General features: G+C 46.0%; 1 protein-coding gene across 7 annotated transcripts in view; it reads left to right on the forward strand.

Annotated features, from left to right (window-relative positions):
* arhgef28a (Rho guanine nucleotide exchange factor (GEF) 28a) overlaps window positions 1-21,401 on the forward strand; it is a 44,959-nt gene that overhangs the window by 18,015 nt on the left and 5,543 nt on the right. For 3 of the 7 annotated variants that reach the window (XM_030354217.1, XM_030354218.1, XM_030354223.1), the window contains 23 exons: window positions 317-515; window positions 1,632-1,743; window positions 2,140-2,226; window positions 3,730-3,772; window positions 5,640-5,741; window positions 6,330-6,453; window positions 6,792-6,927; window positions 7,042-7,097; window positions 7,189-7,249; window positions 7,600-7,738; window positions 8,018-8,130; window positions 8,614-8,754; window positions 9,763-10,016; window positions 10,436-10,561; window positions 10,679-10,796; window positions 11,217-11,471; window positions 11,608-11,684; window positions 14,542-14,720; window positions 14,998-15,089; window positions 15,227-15,412; window positions 16,271-16,533; window positions 17,273-17,320; window positions 17,718-18,287. In XM_030354217.1, the coding sequence (XP_030210077.1) occupies window positions 317-515; window positions 1,632-1,743; window positions 2,140-2,226; window positions 3,730-3,772; window positions 5,640-5,741; window positions 6,330-6,453; window positions 6,792-6,927; window positions 7,042-7,097; window positions 7,189-7,249; window positions 7,600-7,738; window positions 8,018-8,130; window positions 8,614-8,754; window positions 9,763-10,016; window positions 10,436-10,561; window positions 10,679-10,796; window positions 11,217-11,471; window positions 11,608-11,684; window positions 14,542-14,720; window positions 14,998-15,089; window positions 15,227-15,412; window positions 16,271-16,533; window positions 17,273-17,320; window positions 17,718-18,287 (3,481 nt within the window). The remainder of the gene's footprint in view (window positions 1-316; window positions 516-1,631; window positions 1,744-2,139; window positions 2,227-3,729; window positions 3,773-5,639; window positions 5,742-6,329; window positions 6,454-6,791; window positions 6,928-7,041; window positions 7,098-7,188; window positions 7,250-7,599; window positions 7,739-8,017; window positions 8,131-8,613; window positions 8,755-9,762; window positions 10,017-10,435; window positions 10,562-10,678; window positions 10,797-11,216; window positions 11,472-11,607; window positions 11,685-14,541; window positions 14,721-14,997; window positions 15,090-15,226; window positions 15,413-16,270; window positions 16,534-17,272; window positions 17,321-17,717; window positions 18,288-21,401) is intronic. The other 4 variants (XM_030354219.1, XM_030354221.1, XM_030354220.1 and 1 more) reach the window with 4 other exon arrangements.

A 21,401-nucleotide genomic window follows, 5' to 3' on the forward strand; every position in this document is an offset into this window, starting at 1 on the left:
AGTTTTGTTTATTTACTTTTATTTACATGAATCACTGTTGTTTACTTTTTGTAGATCTTCTATTAATGTTTAACTGCACCCACACACACCCACACGCACACGCACACAAACACACACACACAAAGGAAAAGTAATGATTAACAACGGTATGCAAAAACAGTTTGAAACTGTCGCTTGGATATGTTAATGTCAACTGAAATAGGAAAATCTAACAAATCACAAAGTGAAAGCTAAAATCAGTGCTATTGGTGCCTGTGTCTCTCTCTCTCTCTTGGCTTTAACACCCTTTCCCGTCCCATTCTCTCCTCTTCTGCAGTCCCAGTCTGGTGGCCCTGGAGCTGGACAGTGAGGAGGACGGCACCGCCGGCCCCCAGCCGCCCTTCTCGGACCTGGGGTCGGCCGTCCAGAACGGGCCGGGCGACACTGACGCCATGGACACCTTCGACCCCTCCCCCGAACTCACCTGCACGCGCACCAAGTCGGCCTCCTCCGTGTGTGAGGCCACGCCCGCACAGGTGAGCCTCCTGCAGAACTCCCTCATGCCAGACATCGGAAAGAACGTGTTGTAGCGTAGTAGTAGTTAAGATTTACTTAGATACTTTGAGATGAGTTAAGGTTCCTAACCCACCATATAGGTCAGTGGTTCCCAGCCCTTCTCTGTCCTGTGATCCCATTTTTACCAGCTCTGTAAATGTTTTCGCCCCCAACTCTCACTTATGTGCATCTGCTTCCACGCAAATGGTTTTGATCGAATCAACATCTGCTACTATTATCAGTGACCTGGTAAACGTAATGGTATGCCTCAAAGGACGTCTATATTTGTAAAACGTTTGTTAAAATAGATCATCAAATATCTAGGTCAGCAATCTCCTGCGACCCCACATTCATATCAGGTGACCCCAAGTTAGATAAGTACACATATTGTTCGTACCACACACAATTGACAGTTAGTTATTTAGTAAGTAAGGTTTATTGGTATATGGACAAATTCAGACACACCGACACATTATGAAATTTGTCATTTGATAATTGCATTGTGGTATTCGTAGTTTAAGCTCATTTGCAATAACTATTCCTAGATAGGATTTTCTAACCACAATCCCATTTTAATATATATAAAATAAAAACAACAGAAGGAAGGGATATGCCATTACGTTACAATATGAAGTGGACCAACAAGGATAGAGAGATACATAACACTTTATAATAAGGTGCCATAATAAATAGCAAACTAGTCATCACCTAACCCTTTGCTAATATTTGTTAATTGTTACTAAAATATCTATTTGGCACAAGTTAATAATTTTTTTTCACTGACCACAGAGTGTCGCTGGTTAGGGTTAGGGTTAGATTTAGGGTTGTGTGTTAGGGTTAGGGCCGTGTGTTAGGGTTAGGGTTAGGGTCATGTGTTAGGGTTTTGCAAACAACTAATATTTAATTAATGATGAAAAAAGTATTAACTTGTGCCAAATAGATATTTTAGTAACAATTAACAAATGATAACAAAGGGTTGGGTCATGACTAGTTTGCTATTTATTATGGCCCCTTATTATAAAGTGTTACTGATACATGTCTACTACACTGCAGTAAAACACACATTTGATGCAAACCTGACTGTATTCTTCGTTTAGGAGTCGTGTGACCAGGGGGTCCGCCTGCGCTCCTACTCCTACTCCTCCTCTAAGCTCAGCCAGAGGCCCCCTGGGGTGTCCCGGGACAGCCCCCCTCCCATCTCCAGCCCTGGTTAGTGAGCAGGGACCTCACCCACCAGCAGAGCAGTACTACCGACAGGGAACCCACAAGGCCTGGGCGGTGTTTGTTCAGTGTTAGCATGCGCGTCACCAATGGGATTGAGCCCTCTTGTTTGTCTTTGTTTGATTTCTAACACTAGAAACTGTCCATAGACCTGTACAGTATAGTACAACCAACTCCTCAGATGTATGTACCACTAATGTTGTGTTTGTACTAGTTCTCCCTTAACTGCCGTCCCCTACCCCTGTACTAATTGATAGCTAAACTTAAGGCAATAGGCTGATTGCATGCGGTGGTGTTGTGTCGGCACTCAGAGTTGATTGTACATGCTTACCCCTCTACAGTGGTTCTGTGTGTGAGCAGCCCTCTGTGAACTTTGCCCTGTAGATGGTGTGTTCCACAACTTCAGCTACAGCCGATCTCTCCTCCAAGCCCTCTCTCTGTCTAAATCTCTGTCTCTGCTTCACCCCGGTAGTAAGTACTTTGTTTTCCTTATATCCTCCTCCTGTTTTCTCTCAGTACTGCATGAGTTGCATTGCTGACCTCATTCATGTGCGTTTGTAATTATTCCTCTTTGTGTGCATGTTTGTCATAGTTTGGTGAACAGGAATGAGTTGTGGTTTTCGCCATGACGTGCTTGTGTGTTTGTCCTTGTGCATTCACGTGTGTGTGTGTGTGTGTGTGTGTGTGTGTGTGTGTGTGTGTGTGTGTGTGTGTGTGTGTGTGTGTGTGTGTGTGTGTGTGTGTGTGTGTGTGTGTGTGTGTGCATGGCTGTCTGGGTGTGGGTTTGGGTGTGGATGTTCTTGTTGTGTGTCCATGTACGTATCTGTTTGTGTGTATGTGTGTGTATGTGTATATGTGTGTGTGTGTGTGTGTGTGTGTGTGTGTGTGTGTGTGTGTGTGTGTGTGTGTGTGTGTGCGTGTGTGTACGTGTGTACGTGTGTGTGTGTGTGTGCGTGTGTGTCTGTGTGTGTGTGTATGTGTATGTATTTCTACGTCTGTGCGTGCATGTGCATGTTATTAAAACTAGTTTCTGTTGACTGTGGCTGTCCTGTAATAAGTCTGGTGAGCCTGGTGGACTTAAGGCCCAGGAGGCTGGCTCCTTGAGGGCCGACCTCCTGCAGACTGAGGTCAGGTGTCTGGTAGCAGGCGGGCCGTCCTCTACTAAGACCTCTTGGGAACTCTGGCCGGTCGCCGCTGCTGTGAAGCTATCTCTGGCCCCTTGTCTGTCTTTCGTCTGCAAAGTTGAGCACATGACCTCAGACGGATGATTTGAACCTGGTGTTTCTCTAGATGGCTAAAGAAACACTTGTGGGCTTAGATCACTTTTGGTGTTATTTATGATATTTACTGTTTGGTAAGTTCTACGAAACAAACTGTGAATTTCATAGATAACAATACAACTCATAAAAGCTGTTGGAGGCGTAAGGCAGCTCTGGCACGGTAGTCTTATTCAAGTCATTGGAAAACAGTCAGTGCTCAAGGAGCCGTATCTGGGTGATGGTTGGTGGACGGTGGGAGGCTCCTGTCTCTATGACTACCTGCTTTATGCTCTGTGTTCGGTCTGGAAAACTGCTCGTTGGCAAGGCTGTCCTTTCTTTGAACCGGACCAGACAACGTTTGAATGGTGGATGGACGCACACAAACAAGCACGCACGCACACACACACACACACACACACACACACACACACACACACACACACACACACACACACACACACACACACACACACAGAACCATACGCTGACCAAGGAAAATAACATTATGATTAATAGCTGAATTCCTAACTAACAACATTGATTTACACGATGAATATTATCAATAGGACATCAGAGGATGAATGTTTGTTGATATTCACTCGCTCCTTGGTATTGGTTGTCCGATATGCATTCATATAATCCACATGGATTTGCTGAGCCCCTCTTTACATAAGTTAGTTGGTTTGACCTCAAATGTCTTCATTTTGTGTTCCAGAGCAGAGAGCCACCAGCCAATCAGAGCTGACCCATGAAAAAAGGTAAAATTATTATCTCTTATAACACTTTTGAAATGGGATATTTTATAAACCTTTGTGGTAAGCATGTGATGAGTGTTCAGGCTTTATTCCACAACTGAATTATTTACAATAATGATGCGATAATTTAAGATCTATGAGGTTTTAGGATATAAGGTGATATGGTGTGGTATTAATCAAGTGTATATAAGGTCATTGTTTTCCTACTGTAGATCAAGAGGAAGAGGTATACAAGATATTCATAATCTATCATAATATAAGACCAGTGACCATCATCAAAAACAATGTCAGGGTACATTCATTTAGTACAAATGCACAGAATTGAGACAGAGATAGGTTGCCATTATCTGCATTTTATGACAATGTTTATATAATGTAGTTTATCGTGTTATTAATCTTTATTAATCTTATCAATGAACTAGCATCATTAATCTTATGCAGTTTGCTTTTCTATAACCTGGCTCCAGTTATTCCAGTCCAGCAAGACCGTTTGTTCTGTGCTTACCATGGTAACGATGATGTGATATGGTATCATGAACTTAAATGTTATAAAACACCTCATTGTCATCCCTAGACAATGTTACCTTGTATTGAAAGGAGCCAGTTAATCTTTCCTCTTCCTGGTGTACAGTATCGTCCTGGCTTCAGGGGACCATTCCAACTGCCTGGTGCTTTAACGTGCTGCTGTTGCTCTTAGACTGCGCTGTAGCTCTGCGGCGCCCTCTAGTGCCCCCTCATGCTGTCTTCATTGTCCAGTCTTTCGTCGTTTTCTTTTACACTTTTGGGACGCTTAAGGTCACCCAAAATTGTTGAAGTTATTTGGATTATTTATTGTTATTACATGTGTATTGACCTCACCCTAGTTTCAGTAGTGTTACTCTTCTAAAAATGTCATGAAGATAAAAACAATCATGTATTTACCTTTGCCTGCGCCTTAAAGGGGCAGTGTGTGGTTTAGCGGCATCTAGTGGTGAGGTTGCAGATTGCTACCAACTGAATACCCCCCATAACCTCTACCTTTCCATCGATTTAGGAGAGGCTATGATGGCCTGTACTGTTCCAAGATGATATCATTGTCTACGACAGCTACCAAAAAAGAGGTTCCTTGAGAGATTTATATATTTTATTTAGATACTCAGTTTGTAAAACTATAGGTAATAACCTAAAACTGAGATAGCGATTATGATTGTTCATTGTTTCGGATTGTAGTAGCATTTATATATACACGTCCTCTCTAGAGCCTAATGTCCATTCTGGGCTACTGTAGAAACATGGCGGTGCATAATGGCAAGCTCCTTTGAAGAGGACCATGCACCACTATGTAGATATAAAGGGCTCATTCTAAGGTAACGAAACATAACCATTCTTACTCAATCGGTGTATACACTAATTAAACATACTTATTATTTATTCGTGCCAAATCTGTTGTACTGGATGCCACTTAATTCTACACACTGCACCTTTAAATCAATAAGAGATCCATTCGTAAATTGTTAAAGATTCACCGAATCTGAAACCAAACCCTTATCCTAAAACCTACAATAAACACTAAAACCAAATCATAAAACCAAACTCTAACCTAACCCTAAAAGCCATAACTAAACCCTCAAATTTAACCTCAACCTTAAAATAAAACCTCAAATAAAACTCTAATCATCCAACCCAACCCTAATCCTAATTTAACCCTAACCCTGAAACTAAAACCTCAAACCTCAAACTAAACCAAACCCTAACCCGCAAAACCAAACACTCAAACCAAACCCTAATCCTGCCTCCATTTTGGTTGTTGTATCCCTTTCGCCACCTGCAGTGTCACCGTGTTTTCTCCATGTGTGTGTGTGTGTTTTATGTGCACGTGTGATTCCCACAGGGAGGTCAGGTTACGTAGACGGGCCCAGTCGGCCGACGATGAAGGCGTCACGGGGCTGTCAGAGTCCCTTCAACATCTCACTTTATCTGAGTTTCTTAAAGAGTATGTGGCTTCACCTGGCTAACAGCCTCCCTTAACCACTATCCCATCACTAAACCACACATTGAGGGTCTTGCCTGTTGCAACCGATCTACACATCGCCCTCTCTCTTCGTCTCCTCATCCCTTTCAGCTTCGTGGCTAATGTCCTAAATGAGGAATTAACAGCCGTCTCTAACGTTGTGTAAAGAAACCCCCATGACCTTCTGGTTTGCATGTATTCCTGTCTCTTGTCGTTACTAACTACACATTGACGCCACAGGGGTCAGACTCTAAGGAGCCCGTGCTTGTTCTTTCCGACCACAGGTTCCACATTCACTGGATGCACTTTCATTATGTCGGTGGCTAACACAATGACTGTGTGTGATGAGTATTAACCAATCCAAGTCTCTGTGACACCTGGTACCGTAACCTGTCCTTTTACAGATACTGTGTGTTGACATTTTAACCGTGCAAGTCGTCGTCGGGTCAACTAACCAAACATCTTCTATCCAATTGCCCTGGACTTTGTGTTGTCCGGTTTGAATCATGTGAAGGATGGATGATATATTTAAGGTTCTCATGGTTATCGTTTCCCTTCACATGTGGGCAGAATCGAAGAGGAAGAGTTTGATAAGTACAACATCCCGCCCAAGTCGGACTCGGACAAGTACAAAGTGATCCGGACCTTCAGCTTCTTGAAGAACCGGATGACCAGCACACGCAACAAGAGCAAGGTACCTTCCACCTTAGAGGAGTCCAATCTGAACTATTATATTTGTTTCTAGATCTTAACCTATGTACAGACAGCGCCTTACATTACGACAAGATTGACACACTGAATATTTGCATTTAAGGTATTCATAGTGGGTGTTGGGAGGGTTTTAGAGATGGACACACTCTCTTCCGATAGACAGACTCGTGACCAGTCGTCAACGAAACCAATAATATTATGAATATCGTACTTCATATATAATTGATCATATTTTGGATGTTTCCTTACAGCTGTGCATGTTTAAGATTTTGGGTGTGCCTTCTCTACTCACTGTATGTGTGTCTTGTTTGGCCTTTCAAGGGGAAGGCCAAGGACAGAGAGGCCAAGGAGAGACAGCTAAATGGACACCAGTTTGCCACTGGTTCCTGCCTGGGACCCACCGTGTGTCTGATCTGTGAAAAGCCTGCCTCTGGACGGGACCTTCTGCATTGCTCCAGTAGGTCCCAGTCTTCATCGACATACACAACCTCTCAGAAATGACACAAAGGGTTTCAAGCTACCCTTAAAGAACATGTACAATAAGGTCTTAACGCTCACTATTCTCCTTTAGGGTGCATGTCCATGGTCCACAAAGGCTGTAAGGACTCTGTCCCTCCATGTCTGAAGGTATGATCAATATCATTGAGGCTTTCACAGAGTTTGGCGTCTCCTGCTCATACAGTCAGCCTCTCACCAACCTCTCCTTTATATTACCCAGAAGCCTCAGGATAAGTATGCCGTTTCCATGGTGAAGAATAGAACAGCCTCTCTTCCACAAAGTGAGTCTAAAAGCAAGTTCAAAGGTCATCAGCGTTGTAGGTGTTATGTGTTGAATGTGGCCAACCACCTATGAATCATTTTTGTGTCTACAAACGGAGTGGCTAGTTTTCCTGTAAAACTTTAACTTGTTTCACCACTTCATAGGCAAAGTAAGAAACCATTATCTGCCATATTATTCTAATATATTTACATAATCTCTTCCATGTTAATATATTTGCATATAGCAAATTACCATTGAAATTGAGCATAATATTTGAATTTTTGAAGCTCCATCCAGATTAATAAGGGCCACAAAATAGGCTATACAAACGTAATCATGTGTTGCCACCCCCTGCTCCCTGTCTTCCAGATTTCACCCTGAGGGACGGCCCCCCTCTGTGCGTTCACCCCAACACCATGTCCTTACCGGTCAGCAGCCCCAAGGAGAGGAGGGAGGGAGCCCTGCTCTTCAACCCGCACTCTGGGAGCTTCTCCAACACAAGCGACAGGTAAGAGGAACCCTCAAAGCCTGTTAAAACACGATCAATGAGGGATTTTATGGTATTTGTTTGACTATTTACTATGTCATTTAGCAGTCGCTATCATCCAAAGAGATTTACTGGGATTTGTTGAACAATCATGTCATTAATGAGCAGGTTAGGTTCCTCTCCCAAGGATGCCTGGTAGACTGCAGGTTTGGGCATTTCAAATGTCCAACTGTGTTTTAACATCATTTCTATGTTTCCTATATTGGGTTTATGTATGATGTCTATTTTCTTGCATATTAGGCAGAGTGAAAGTTCCGAGCCAGAGACCGACAGCTGGAGGATTTTCAGCCAATCGGATGAGCTCCCTCAAACCGCAGCCTCTTCCACTTCCACAGACTCCTCCATCGGAGAAGGTAAGGTCCAGGAAACCTTTCTTCTAGAAGAGTGTCTTCTCACAGAGTGTCTTCTCACATACTGATTCACCTGGGATCCAGAAGTCCTTCTCGATGTTTCAGGTTTAGTTGCGGTGATATTTACTGAGGAAAACGCATTATTGCGAGTGGATGAAGCTTAACGAAGGGGATTTTAATAATTTTATTACCACACTGTGCCAGTCACTGTGTTGACTGGCACAGTGTCCACACACAGTGTGGATTTGAAACCTTTACAGACACAATTTTTACAGTGAACTACGGCTGACCGAGTTTGTGTTCACTAATAACGTTCACAAATCTCCGCCTCCAGCAACACGATTGGTCGAAAACAAAAAAAAAGTGGACAACCCCGTTCACCCAGCATTGAGCTCGCCTGCTATCAGACTGTAGATATAAATATAAATTCTGAAGGGTGAGACGTCATATATCTTATCTCATGGTGTCGTACCTCTCCCTTTCCAGACTGCTTGGACTCGTTGGTGGGCAGCGACCTCACGGCCGGCGCGGTGGAGTTTGAGGCAGAGTCGTGGAGCCTCAACGTGGAGCACAAGTTCTGCAAGAAGCAGGACAAGCAGGAGGTCAAGAGACAGGACGTCATCTATGGTGAGGAGAGGAACAGGATCAGCTTACTCAGTAGTGTTCTTACTAGAATACACAGCTTTACACTCCAAACGCCCGGGTTTGTGTGTCATGTAATTTCCATAGTAAAGATAATAATAATATCGTATTGATGGCGATGGCACATACGTAATATGTAAATGTATTTTTTTTTGCAGCACTAAGACACTTTACATAGAGAAAAACTGCTTAAACAACAGCATTAAAGTCAGTATATTTTCATAAGTCTGTAAAGAATCCCATTAAAACACACTAAAACATTAAGTGCAATGTTAAGAGCACAGCATAACATAAGCTCATAACCATAACATTAAGAGCGTACAGGAGAGAGGGGAAAGCTACACACTAATAGCACGTTGAGTGTTACGGTCTGGGTAAGGTGTAGATCGAAGTGCGGAAGGAAGAGGGAGCAGGCAGTGATTGGTTTGTAAAACAAAAGATAAGAAACTCGTCTCAAAAACACTACAAAAAACTATGGAACCACATTCCGGCAATATTCAACCAGAAAAACATTTGTGAAGATACAGCAGGGAGTGAGGGGAGGAGAGGGAATAAATAGATATGACAACAGGTGCGGAAAATTTGTCCATGATTGTCTGGTGTCTGGTGAGGACAGCACTGTGCGTGGCTAGAATAGGACACGTATCGGTGGCTGCGGCTCCGCTGCATAATAATAATAATACTAATGATCAGTTTTTTAATAGCGCTTTTCTAAATACTCAAAGACACTTTACATATAAGAAAGGAATACATATAGACAGTACAGACACTCAAACAAAAGAAAAAAATAAACAACACCACAACAATAGGCAACACATTAAGAGAGCGGGAGAGGGTGGAAGATGGCGGAGGATGATTTGTCAAATGTTGTAGGTAGTCCTGAAGAGATAGGTTTTAAGTTGACTTTTGAATGAAAATGCATAACTGTTGAGCATCATACCCCAAAGCCCTCAGTCACCCTGTCCTTCATGTCGTCTGTCTCTGCCCTCTCAGAGCTGATGCAGACGGAGGTCCACCACCTGCAGACGCTGCACATCATGGCAGAGGTGTTCCGGCGCGGCGTGCGGGAGGAGGTCCAGCTGGACGCCGAGGCCCAGGACCGGCTGTTCCCCGTCCTGGACCAGCTGCTCGCCCTGCACCACGCCTTCTTCTGCTCCATGAGGGAGCGATGCCATAGCTCCGCCGCCGCCGCCCCCGAGCAAGACAGCTACCTCATCAAGCAGATAGGGGACCTCCTTCTGCACCAGGTGAGGCCTTCTACAGGGACTCTAGCAGGCATTAGCAGATGCTTTTATCCAAAGTGACGCTAGGAGGGAGGCTACGATTCAGGCTACAAGTCAGGCTACAACAGAGGCTAGAAATGAGGCTAAGAGTGAGGTTACTAGTGACATTGCGAGTGAGGCTACAAGTGAGGCTACAAGTGAGGTTACAAGTGAGGTAGCAAGGGAGGTTTACGAGTGAACTACAATGGAGGCTACGAGTGAGGCTACGAGTGAGACTGGGACCAATCAAAGCATATAATCAGCGAGTAACCTGAAAAAAAACCTTCTCTTGCTTATTAGTCCATTATTAGTGCAGGTTAGTAAATTAGGGTTTGATAGGGGTGGGGGAAGATATATGTTGATATGGCTTGCCACATTTTTAACGATAGTTTACGTTGCTCCAGTTCACAGAGGAGAATGCAGAGAGGATGAAGCAGGTCTATGGGGAGTTCTGCAGCCACCACAACGACGCCGTCAGCTTCTTCAAGGAGCTGCAGCAGAACAACAAGAGATTCCAGACCTTTGTTAAGGTAACAGACCTTTTTATTATTGGAATACCTATCCAAATAAAGTGCTCTTAAAGGTTGTCTTTAACGCCAGGAAATGACATCACTGATTAATATCTGCATTTATTGAACCTTTTAAAGCAACAAAGCAACAACTCTCTGGTGAGGCGGAGGGAGATCCCAGAATGCATCTTGCTGGTGACCCAAAGGATCACTAAGTACCCCGTGCTGCTGGAGAGGATTCTGAAATACACGCAAGGTCAGTGAGGACAAAAGGATTTCTTGTAGGAAAGTTCTTGACAGAATGGTACTTGGTTTAATGGAGCATGATACTGGGAGGACACACTGGCAGCATATACACAGCATCTTCTACTTTTTTTCCTTGTCTAAACTATTGAAGTGTGTTATACTGAAGCAAACAATGAAACCAAAAGGGGTTCTCCCAGTCTAAACTGGCCTAGTGATTGATAAAACACATCTTGGCCACAGTGTCGGTTACAAATGCATTCTTACACAACTCCGCTCAATTGGAGGTTGGAAGGAGAATTGATACAAACCGTATTCAAGTACTAAACAAACTAATTTGTAGAAATTGTGATATCATTGCTGACTCAGGTTTCCACTACAATCCTTCCGTACAAGCTAAGATCTATTCCTACGTCTGTAACGTTGACCCCAGAGGCCACCCAGGAACACGCAGACCTGCTGAAGGCCCTGGCTCAGATCCGCGAGGTCATCGCCGCTGTGGACCTCCGCGTCAGCGAGTACGAGCGGGTTCAGAGGCTACAGGAAGTGTGGACCCGCACGGAGAGCCGTAGCTCGGCCAAGCTGAAGAACGGCCACATCTTCCGCAAGCAGGACATGATGCGCCCGGGCCAGGTCCTCAAGCACCAGGGGCTGCTGCTGTGGAAGACCGCCACCGGGCGTCTCAAAGGTAGGACCACCCAACGCTCTTCAACGGAGCATTCTTCACATTTCTACTCCACTGTAGTTTTTCTCTAAAAGGTTTAATTTCCATGATAATAATATGTAATTCTGAATAAGGATCTTTTTTGTCATTTCTTCCGCAGATGTGATGGCGCTTCTCCTCGCAGACACGCTCATCTTCCTGCAGGAGAAGGACCAGAAATATGTGTTTGCTGCTGTGGTTCGTAGTTTATTAGTTTATATATGTATATAGTAGCAGATATTACAGGTGGCTAAGTAAGACTTACCAGTATACTATTAAATGCATTTATTGGTTCATCGTATGGTTTTTAGAGGGGCCGAAACACAACATCGGGGGGGGACATTGTGTGTGTGTGTGTGTGTGTGTGTGTGTTTGTGTGTGCGTATGTGCGTTTGGTTGTGTGAGTGTGTTTGTGAGAGAACAGTAATGTGCGGGTGTGTGGGTGCAGAGAACAGGCATGCTTGTGTGTCTGTGTGTCTGGTGGGTGGGTGACGTGTGTGTGATAACATGCAAGCGTGTGTGTCTGGTGGGTGTATGAGAACACGCGTGTGTGCCTGTGTGTGTGTGAGAACAAACGTGCGTGCATGCTCTATGAGTGTGTGTGTGTGTGTGTTTGTGTGTGTGTGTGTGTGTGTGTGTGTGTGTGTGTGTGTGTGTGTGTGTGTCAAAGACAGAGGGTCTCTCGTGATGGAGCAAATAGGGGGAAGTAGAGTGCATACACAGCAGAGGTGTGGAGGCTCAGAAATAGATGGTTGAACTGATGGTTTCAGACGCAGACTACCCCCCCCCCCCCCACGGACCCCCCCCTGCTCCCTGGGAACCCAACCCACCCTGACGACCCCATCCTTCTCATAACACACACACACACACAGACACCACACACACACACACACACACACACACACACACACACACACACACACACACACACACACACACACACACACACACACACACACACACCAATGCCCCCCGTCATACGTCAAATGATGAAACAGTTTAAAGTAACAAAAAAATAATGAGTAATAATAATAATCTGATTTTAACCTGTTTGCAATGCTCACACTTACAAAAATAAATTCAAAGTCAGTGTTGTAAGTATACAAACCAATAAGCTAGCTAGTGTAATAGCATCAAATTCAAGCCTGCTATTAGACTGGGTAGGCCCGCCCATTCTGCCGGCGATTTGAGTTCGCCCTGCAAAGGGTCTTATTTCTAGTTTCGATACGTTTTTGCAGGGGTCAATCACCATGCTGGCTTTTCCCCCTGGTGCGCTATTGGCTGGTTTAACACAATGACGACAGGGAAGCGACGTCAAGCAGCCAATTGCGTACAGAGTCATTTGAACTAGGCCCATTGATCACGCCACTTGTGCTGAAGAAAATGACAGCAGCTTCCCCAGACCAACGTGCAATCTACGATTGAGCTTGGTCTGGCAAGAGCCAGGCTAGCCTGCTGTACTTGCAGATAAGGTCCTTCTTGAACAAAGAACCCATTTTTGTGTATTATACAAAAATGCTGATGGCACAACAGTTGAGCCACTCCCACCAGAGTGCTTGTTTAAAAAGAAAATACCGGTCTTGGTAATCAACCCATCCCAACCGTCTCTCCTGGCTTCACCAAAACATCAAATTTACTTCCTTGTACCGATTCTACCGAAGAGCATAAGTCCTTTATTAAATATCTTATCACACAGACCAAAGGGCTATTCTGCTATGGTTAACAAGTGTGGCGGGCGCGGTCATTCAAAATGCTCTGAGGCTGAAACGGCACGCCAAAGTGATTTTGTAGCAATGATGTTGGTAACAGATGTTTGATCAAAGCCAGGATGAAAAGTTATAATGGGTTGATCATCACCCAGTTATCTATTATGCCCTGTTTACACCTACCCGATAGTGGGCCCCGATGGTGCCCGATGGCTAAATCAGCAGCTATCGTTATTACATCGGCAAATAGCGTGGTTGCATCGGGAAACACCGTTACTCTTCCCGGGAACATCGTTAGACAACGGGAAGAAATGCTCAATGATCGGGCAACAACGGGCAACATCGGCAAAGAACGAACATGTTTGTTAATTTTGGGTCAATCGGGGTAGAATCGGTTACCAGGTGTTGCTATGGGCTAATCGGCTATAATCGGGAATAGAACGGGAGTATAACGTAAGACATCGCAAATCGTTCGGGAATTTTCCTGGGCACATCGGCTATATTCGTTAATCTTCCGCGCTTTATCGTGTTTTATCGTCTTTATATCGGCAACCTCAACACACGAAAGACCCTCGAGAACCCTAGACAAATAACGATTGTGAGTGACCATATTGTGTTAAGGAAGACCCTCAATCTGCCACTTGTGTATAAATAGGGGGTGATGGATGGATGTCCTACTTTTATAATTACAGGGTACTTCGCCCATTTAGAACCGGCGTTCTATTATTATAAAATCGCTATTGTAATATAAATAAATATATAAATAAATATCAGTCTAAACCAGTCTCCCCTTTACCTTCTCCCGAAATGACGCCAAACGCGTCATTTGACGTGTTTGGCGTCATTCGAAATGACGTCAAATGACGCCAAACGCACTTCGGGTGTCTTCCCTGGCATACATCGTTATGTTATCGTTATAACATCGGGTATGTGTAAATGCTACCCCGATAAATTGACCCGATCATACATTTTTAGCCCGATGTCACCCGAATCACCCCGACTTCCACATCGGTGGTCCATCGGCCATTAGCGGCCATTAGCGGGATGGTGTAAACGGGGCATTACATTTACATTTAGAGCATTTAGTAGACACTTTTATCAAAAGCGCCTTACAATAAGTACATTCGTCAGAAGAACATTAAAGATATTCATAGAAACAAGTCAGAAGCACTTACAATTGTAAGGTTAACCAATTCCCCGTAGACAACAAAGATAGCTAGGATAAGATGCACAAAAGATAACACACAACATACAATAAGTGCGTAAGAGGGGTACCAGCCTTATCTTTCATGAACAAACAAACCCCTGAGCCTTGACCCCCTGACCCCTGCCCGACCCCTCCCCCTCAGGACCAGAAGCCCTCGGTGATCTCGCTGCAGAAGCTGATCGTGCGGGAGGTGGCCAACGAGGAGCGGGGCATGTTCCTGATCAGCGCATCGGCCGCCGGCCCCGAGATGTACGAGGTCCACGCCGCCTCCAAGGATGAACGCAACGCCTGGATGAGGCTGATCCGCGAGGCCGTGGAGAGGTGAGCACGCGGGAAAGCCTACTTCACCGCTGAGGAGTCGTGTGTAGCAAAAATGTCACACTGAGTAGTCATCCAAGTCTGAACCAGATCTCGGACTGTCTGTCTATCGCTTGGTCTGTCTTTCTGATTTTCCTGTCTGTCTGTCCGTCTGTTTGGACTCCCTGTCAATCGCTTTGTCTGTCTGTCGGAGTTTACTCTCTGTCTGTCCGCCGTTTTGGACCGTCTGTCTAGCGTTTGGTCTGCTTTCAGCTGATTGTCTGTCGCTCTATCTTTCCAGCTGTCCAGAGGAAGAGGACGACTGCACCAGCGAGTCAGAGGACGAGAAGCGAGCGGCCGAGGCCCGCATTCAAAAGATCCACAAACTGCAAGGTGACTTCTTAGGAGAAGACCCCCTGGCATCGTCATTCAGCTACAAAGCCCACCCTGACAAACATCGACCCCATACTCTCACCTCGCTACTTTGTGCGTTACATCATTCTTATTCTTATTAAAACGTGTCTCCCCAGAGAGCCTGATGAGCCGAGACCAGCAGATCGTCTCCAGCCTGGAGGAGAAGCTGGGGATCTACGCAGAGACCATCGCGCTCCACTGGAAGATGGACGTGTCCCAGCTGGAGTCCCGCATACGGGTGCAGCCCCACGCCGAGGAGGTCCCACAGGCCGCCGTGTGGCTGGCTGCCGCGCTGCAGGAGAGTAGGTCCCGCCATCTATATGTATCGTCTGTCTGTCTGTCTGTCTGTCTGTCTGTCTGTCTGTCTGTCTGTCTGTCTGTCTGTCTGTCTGTCTGTCTGTCTGTCTGTCTGTCTGTCTGTCTGTCTGTCTGTCTGTCTGTCTGTCCGTCCGTCCGTCCGTCCGTCCGTCTGTCTGTCTGTACAGTTGTCCCCTGACTTGTGGTAGACACAGTGTCGTCAATAGTGCTTTACGAAAAGGAACATACACTCTTAATTATGCATCCAATAAGGTTGGGTAACTGACTGTGTGTACGCATTCAAAGAGGAAACATTGACGCATTCGTATCACTGATACCAGGTTGAGGGAAGTGAATCGAGAGAGATTATGGTAATATCATCTTTATTATTTATCTGTTGCTGCCAAACATTATTTTCGTGAATTCTGTGCGTCACACACATAATACATAACACACAATATTGCAAATGATATTAGTTGGATGGATTGCATTTTGAGCAGTGTTGAAGTGTGGAAGCATCATTATTAATATAAAATGAACTCAAACTTTATGAATCCAACACTGGGGACATTCACTTGTCACAGCAGCTCAAGATTCAGAAGCAGAGAAAATAGACATTTTGTGATAGAAACAAATACAAATAAAAAACAAATGATTGAAAGCTAAAATGTGCTGTAAACTTCTATCGTCCTGTGACCCCTCAGTACTGACCACCCTCCCCTCTCTCCTCCCTCCCCTCTCTCTCCTCCCTCCCCCTCTCTCCCCCCTCCCCCTCTCTCCTCCCTCCCCCCTCTCTCCACCCCCCCCCTCTCTCCTCCCTCCCCCCTCTCTCCCCCCTCCCCCCTCTCTCCTCCCTCCCCCAGCTGAGAACCTGAAGACCATGCTGCAGCCCCTGGCCGTCTCCCCCTGCAGCCCGGACCCCGTGAGCGACTCTGTGTTCCCGCCCAGCCCCCCGCTCCTCTCCCCTCTCTCCCCCCTGCATGACGCCGGCTCCCTGTTTGAGGAGGAGGAGGAGGAGGGGGAGGGGGTGGGGGAGGGGGAGGCAGAGTGGAGCGATTCTGCCACGCTCAACAGTTTGACTCACCTGCAGAATGGAAGGGGGCCGGAGGACTGCGACAGCATCAAGGTAGACAAGAAGACCACCTGCCACATGAGGAGCGCTTCTTTATTTAGGAATGTCTGTCTTTATTTGTATTTATTTATTTAGTTATTATTATTTATTTATTTAGATATTAAGTTAGTAATTTGTATTTTGTGTATAGCATTTTGTATTCATTATAACAGTGAGTTTTTTGGGATTTGTGCAACGGTATCAGAGTTTGAAAAATACCTAGAAATATAGATCTAAATTAGCATAGATTGACTACGGTTGTCTCAGAACACAGCAAGGGGCCGCTTCTACCTTTACTGGACGTCCACCTCTGAATGTTATAATAGTAGCATTGGTCAGAGTGCATGCCAGTGGTTAATGCTGCCCTCAGCTCTTTCCCTCTCCCCGTAGACGTGTGGCTTTAGATTGCTTGCATTTACCTGAATTATTTATTTAGTAGTCAATCGGAATTAGAATTCAATCTAATGTTAATTATTGATGAGCTCATAAAAACAAACATTTCCCATAAATAGAGTAGTGTTAGGACCGGGAATTAACCTGATGTCGTTCCATGTTGTTCCACAAACATGTCAGTGTCTCCCCTGAGGCTGACATGGAGGATTCTTCCTTTGACAGCCTTGTCAAAACCTCAAGTTTACACAAAAGTGAAATGTGCTCAAATTTGTCACTTAAAGAGTTCACAACATCCCTTTGAGTTGTTTGCTTCCTGCATGAGTCGCTTCAGGCCTTTGCTTGTCTCTTCTCTTCTTTGCAGGTTGCCCAGAGTGTTCAAAGCCTGACACAGTTGCTTTACAGTCTGCAGGTGACGTATTTACTTCTTAAGAAACAGTTAATCAGCGGCTTTCATCTCAGCTCACCCCAAAGCCTGCGCAACACATTGTAGCAGATTGTAACCCTGTTTTAGGACATGTAAACACAACATGAACCCTGTATGTGTATTTGTACCTGTATGTATATATATAGAGAGAGAGAGAGAGAGAGAGAGAGAGAGAGAGAGAGAGAGAGAGAGAGAGAGAGAGAGAGAGAGAGAGAGAGAGAGAGAGAGAGAGGGAGAGGGAGAGGGAGAGGGAGAGGGGGGGAGGGGGAGAGAGAGAGAGAGAGAGAGAGAGAGAGAGTGTGATGGAAACAGGCAAAATAGTAATGATTCTCTTTTTCGTGAGATATTTATACCACATGTCCTCATGGTTGGCTCCCCCCAGGCCGTGGTGAGCATCCAGGACAGCTGCCACGAGGTCCAGAAGCTCCTCCTCTCCTCCTCTTCCTCCTCCGTCCGCGGCCAGAGAACCCCGTCCCACGCCTCCTCCTCCACCTCCTCCACCTCCCCCACCTCCTCCTCCTCTTCCTCCTCCTCCGTGCGGGGCCCCTCCCTGCAGGAGCAGGAGAAGCAGCGCAACCTGGAGAAGCGGCGGGAGGAGGCGGCGGCGGCGCTGCGGCAGCAGGGCCGCCTGCGCCTGGACCGCCAGCGCTGGGAGAGGGAGTGCCAGGCCCGGGACGGCCAGCAGGGGGCGCTGGAGGCCCGGCTGGAGGAGCGCGAGCGGTGCTGCGGCCTGCAGACGGAGAGCCTGCGGCGCGAGAGGCAGGAGCTGGAGGGCCAGCTGGAGGAGTACCAGCAGAGCCTGGAGCGGCTGCGGGACGGCCAGCGCAGCGTGGAGAGGGAGCGCCGCCGCCTGGACACCCAGCAGAGGACGCTGCGGAGCTGGAGGCACGGCCGGCAGAGGAGCCTGCCCAGCATGGGGCCCGCCCTCGTCATCCCTCTGGGGGAGAAGCAGGTGAGGGTTAGGGGGGAGTGACACACACACACACGGCAGGCATGTATCATCTCTTAAAGGTGGCGTGGTCCTCCCCCCTGGGGGAGACGCAGGTGAGGGTTAGGGGGGAGTGACACACACACGCCAGGCATGTACAGCCTCTTAAAGGTGCGGTTGATCAGATTCCAGAGTTCTGAAAAGAGAGCAGAAAGGAGCAAAAGAGAAAACATTGTTAAACTAAACAACCGACTGATTGGTCAGAAAGGAGCCGGGAGCTGGTTAAAATCGAAATTCTGCAGGTGCAGTCAAATAGAAACAGATATTCTCGCAGAGCATTTCACTCACTAATAGCTGACGGACGGCTAGGTCTGTTCTGAACATTTACACTCTGTAATAGCTCTCACAACGCACCTACATCCCATTCAATGTCTCACCCTCCCTAAGCATTCAGCGATGCCTCTTGGAGTCTTGCTAATACAGTAGAGTCTTAATCTGGGAAGATTTGCCTGACGATACCACTTACAGATCTGATCCATTCATTATTCATCCTCGACAATACAGTATACACTTAAGCTTTTGCATTTTACATCGATTCAAAGAAACAAGTCAGAAAAGTTGACATTTGTGACGACATTGGGCTTATTTTGCATCATGACTAATTTGCAATTCATAATTGTACAAACTCTTCCTTGGCTTTTTTTAGCCCATATTTGTATGGCTCTTCCAATTTATACCCGTTCCCAACCCCTGCTATATACCAGATGTCTGAGCTAGTTACAATGTATTGATTCCCCTCGCCTCATTAGAAGCATGCTTCGGTCTTGTGAAATGAATGATCCTTGATCTGGCCTTGGGCCTGCTGGTGTCCAGGGTATGTACTTAGCCTTTTTCTCTTAAAAAATACGATACCAAATGACGATAACATATGTGTTATTGCATATTTTTACCCATAACATATCCATATCAGCGCTTGCCTACTCTTTGCCATATGGTTGCATGACTCAAATATGAATAACCAGAATGTAAATCCTCATTGAAATATAACTCTTTATGTTTCATTGTTTCAATAACTTTATCTTCAGATGAGACAAGAGTAAAGGGAGCGTATAGGGAGTGTATAGATACATATTAGTATATAATTTTATTCTATATGTAGGGCATTTACATTGTGATGTCACATCACAATGGCCACCATCATTAAGGAAGATTGGAGCATAGCAATGTTTATGAATAATGGTGTTCTGGTCATTGTTTAGAATTACTTTTTGAGAGTTATGGGGAGACATTGTTATGTTAGAAACTGCCACAGCGTTTCTCAAGAAACTTTTTGATTAGCCTGTTTTACGGCTTATTTATGTTTATTTACTACAGCTCCCTCGAGTCATCACAAAATGGCGGAGAAGTGGCAACATAAAATCCCAAATGTGACAAAGGCAACACTATATATCCACGGTCATTAAGGGGCAAAGCTTTTCTCACTGAGCCTTGCAGTGCAGGCCAGACACCTGGCACCCCCCAGCATACACTCAGACACAGACACACACACACTGAAAGACACACACATACACACAGACACACACAGACACACGCACACACACACACGCACGCACACACGCACGCACGCACGCACGCACGCACGCACGCACGCACGCACGCACGCACGCACACACACACACACACACACACACACACACTCAAACACACCTACCCTCACTCAGACGGACACACATACTCAAACACAGACACGTACACTCACACAGACACACACAAACACACACGTACACAGACACACGCACACACACCCTCACCCAGACACATACACACACACACACACTCAAACAAACACACACACATTAAACACACGCGTAGACTCTCTCACACGCGCGTGCGGTGCCCCCGACGTCGAGCTGATGTATGTCCTCCTATAATGGCGGGGTATTCCGGCACCATCCGTCTGAGCGGCGCGGTGGCGGCCCCCAGTGCTAATAAACAGCTTAGTGATTGATGATAATTAAAGCATCGCACACACACACACACCAAACACCGGAGAATAAGGAATAATTAAAAGCAGAGGAACGGCCACAGAGAATTACAAAAAACCCAATCGCTCCCGTCTCCGGATGGAGTTCAATTATTCAACGGCTGCGACACATTAGCTTAAAATAAAGTGTGATACGGCCGCTCTAGGTCGAGGTCACGAAGGGAGAGAGGGAGGGGGAGGGAGGGAGAGAGAGAGAGAGAGAGGGGGGGGGGGAGAGACAGAAAGAGGGAGAGACAGAGAGAGAGAGAGAGAGAGAGACAGACAGAGAGAGGGACAGAGAGAGGGACAGAGAGAGGGACAGAGAGAGGGACAGAGAGAGGGAGAGACCTGCTTTACCTGTCCGGTTTACCTAGGCGCTGCTCACAGGGGTGGGGGGTGGTGGGGAACGTGACTGATAAAAGACTATCTGTATTGAAACGCTATACACGCGGTGTGTCATCCTTTGGGTCCTGCGTTGTGTTCGCTACGTGCGCCAGGTACGCCTCCTCACAATACCTGGTGAATAATGGAGGAGCTGGGAGAGATGGGGGGTGTCGTGTTGCTGTCCCCATACCATGCCTGCTCTTCCTCCTCCTCCTCCTCATCCTCATCCTCCTCATCCTCCTCCTCATGTTCTGTTTGCCGAATTTTTGCACACAACTGAATTCCAGAGGGACCAGAAGAGAAGAGATAACATATCATGTTTTAATCCCAGGCAGAAAACTTTGATGTACAGGCAGCAATAGAGAGGATTTTTATTTATTTTTTATTTACATAAAGTAAAATAAATAAATATGCAAATTCATAAAAGTATGCAAAATGTATCCCAAATGAGATAGAACACGTACACACTTCCTGGTCTGACTCCTTATTGGCCTAACTGGATACTTCCGACCAGAAACTAATTTAGGTTTTGAGGGGAGGAGGAAGAGGAGGAGGTGGAGGAGGGAAGGAGGTGGAGGAGATAGAAGAGGAGGCGGAGGAGGAGGAGGGCGGAGGAGGAGAGGGAGGAGGAGGGGGAGGAGGAGGGAGAGGAGGAGGAGGAGACAGAGGAGACGGGGTTGCTGTTGTGGTTACGACATGCTTCGTCCCCTTTACATTTAGTGGGGTTTGGT

Source organism: Gadus morhua, chromosome 4 (genome assembly GCF_902167405.1).
Source record: "Gadus morhua chromosome 4, gadMor3.0, whole genome shotgun sequence".
Classification (NCBI taxonomy): Eukaryota; Metazoa; Chordata; class Actinopteri; order Gadiformes; family Gadidae; genus Gadus; species Gadus morhua.